The sequence below is a fragment of the Aricia agestis genome, chromosome Z (genome assembly GCF_905147365.1).
Source record: "Aricia agestis chromosome Z, ilAriAges1.1, whole genome shotgun sequence".
NCBI classification, from domain to species: Eukaryota; Metazoa; Arthropoda; class Insecta; order Lepidoptera; family Lycaenidae; genus Aricia; species Aricia agestis.
Genome location: NC_056428.1, coordinates 40,644,851 through 40,647,281, shown reverse-complemented (window position 1 = coordinate 40,647,281; position 2,431 = coordinate 40,644,851). Strand labels below are relative to the sequence as shown.

The 2,431-nt window shown below is 36.4% G+C and overlaps 1 protein-coding gene across 1 annotated transcript; it reads left to right on the top strand.

The window, feature by feature from the left end:
* On the top strand, positions 1–2,431 carry LOC121739156 (dephospho-CoA kinase). Its single transcript, XM_042131499.1, has 4 exons — positions 1–322; positions 621–912; positions 1,259–1,462; positions 2,325–2,431. The coding sequence occupies exons 1-4, from the start codon at positions 211–213 to the stop codon at positions 2,407–2,409; spliced, it is 693 nt and encodes a 230-aa protein (XP_041987433.1). The 5' UTR covers positions 1–210; the 3' UTR covers positions 2,410–2,431.

The window sequence follows — 2,431 nt, the reverse complement described above, 5'->3', positions numbered from 1 at the left end:
TTGTGCTTGTTAATTTGGACTGGTTTGGACTTTGGGGTACCTACCTAGAAGTTTTGTAGAATAAAATTATTTGTGGTGATTTATTTTATGAAATCAAAGATTTTGATATGAACCAGGAATAAAGTTGAACATAATATATTTGTTTACCACTTGGGACGTCAGTGGCGTGAATACTGTGTGGCTTTTGCAGTCTTAAAGTGTTGAAATACAATGTTTATCGTCGGTCTAACTGGGGGTTTGGCGACGGGGAAAAGTACAGTACTTTCAATTTTTCGCGAAAACGGCATTGCAGTCATAGACGCTGATGAAGTAGCGAAAAATGGTATGATAATATCATTTTAAATGTAGTATACCAATACAATACCTATAACTTACCTGCATTACAAATTATTATAACTCTTGTTGAAAGAACATTATTAATATGATAATTCCAATGCCTAAAAATTGGTTAATATTGCAATTTTCATATGGCTTATTGCTTACATCTACTTATAAGTTATATCATTCCAACCCAACCATGAGAGTAGTAGTATATTGACTAGATCCAGGGTTTTTATAATAATTAATATTCTAATCATGAGTCCCGCCTTTTCCACTAATTCATCCATCTATATTTCTAGTTCTCCAACCTGGCACCAAAGCTTGGAAGGAGCTGAAAGCATACTTTGGAGACAAAATAGTTTATCCGGACGGTCGTGTGAACAGGCTCAAGTTGGGTGAGATTGTGTTTGATGACATAGAGAAGCGGCGAAAGCTGAATGCCATCACACACCCTCGTATACAGACAGCCATGATGAAAACCGCCATCAAGTACTTTTTCTCTGGACACAAGTACATTGTGATGGAGGTGCCGCTACTGTTTGAGACGGGCAAGATGCTCACATTCATGCACAAAATTATTACTGTTGTATGGTGAGTACTGAGTTGTCAAGTTTGTTACATACCTTGAGGCTTCAATATATATTTTTTTATTAATTAATTATTATTATTATGGGTCTTTGAAATATATTAAAATTACCTTCTCTTGAGTAAATTTTTTCTTGTTGCCAAACACCAAGGCACCAGTTGATAGGCACCACTAGCACCAACATTCTGAAAGTATTTGTTACAAATCTATTCAGAAATAAAGCAATTTTTATTTATTTTATTCTTCTCTATATTTATTAAGTGATATGCAATTTCACTTGGTTTATAAATATCCTAATTTCTGTGCCAATTTATTTTGATTCTGATTTACATTTCTTACATATTTTTACAGTGAAGACCACCAGCAGTTGGAGAGGCTCAGGAAAAGGAATGATTTCTCCGAGGCAGTTGCGAAGAAACGAATAAACTGTCAGATGCCTCTGGAGGAGAAGGTAGCAAAGTCCCACTTTGTCATTGACAACTCTGGAGACATAGTCAACACACGGCAGCAGACCGAGAGCATCATCCGAGTATTGCGGAGGTCAAAGTTCACATGGTAAGTTCTTTTTAAACAAGGCAAGGCAAAATTTATGGTTATGTAGTACTAGATTATTTAAGTCTAAAACTTGAATAATAAATAAAGGTTAATGATGTAACCAGTAAAAAAGGCCTCCAGAAGTTTAACCAGCCATTCATGTAATTTTAGCAGTCAAATATAATTTGCTGATCATAAACACAAGTACAATTTTCTTATTTCTGGATTGAATGCTATATTATTAACAGTCCTCGTGGAATGTGTTTCAAAATTTGCATAATATTAACATGTTTTTAGGGAAAAAGACAGTGATGTAATAATCGCAACTGCTATAAGTTTATTGTACTTATATTGAAGAAAATTTAACCTGCAAGGTCACTGTGCTCACATATCCGCTGTCTATATCCATACTAATATTATTCCTTCTATCGGTTCATTTCTTTTAAAAAATATAAATAGGTGTAGGATGTAGATCGTCACGATGAAACCACTTTGATTTAATGAGTATTATCACATTGGCGCATATGACCGTCGTGAAATCGCATCTGCTGCATCCGTGTGATAAGGCTTTTATGCCTATTTTTTGAGTTTTTTTTAACAGGGATATTTTATCTATTCACTATCGCTTTTGATTGGCTAGTGTCAAGAAGTGGACCAATCAACAACTCTAGCGAAAAGATAAACTCTTGTCAAAAAACTTAGAATTCCGGCATTAGTAACTAAAGGGCTGTTTCACCACTTACTGATAAGTGCCGGATAAGCTATCCACAACTTGTCTGACGGATGAATACTCCATGGTATTTCTGTCAGATAGGTTGTGGGTAGCCTATCCGGAAGTTATCAGTAAGTGGTGAAACAGGCCCTTAATATGGTGGTGTTGCAGGTACTTCAGGGCGATTTTCGCGCTGGCGCTAGTGGGGGTTGTGTGCGGCGCAACGCACCTGCTCGCCGCCCTGAATGACACATGAACACAATAAACGCTGCTGCCCA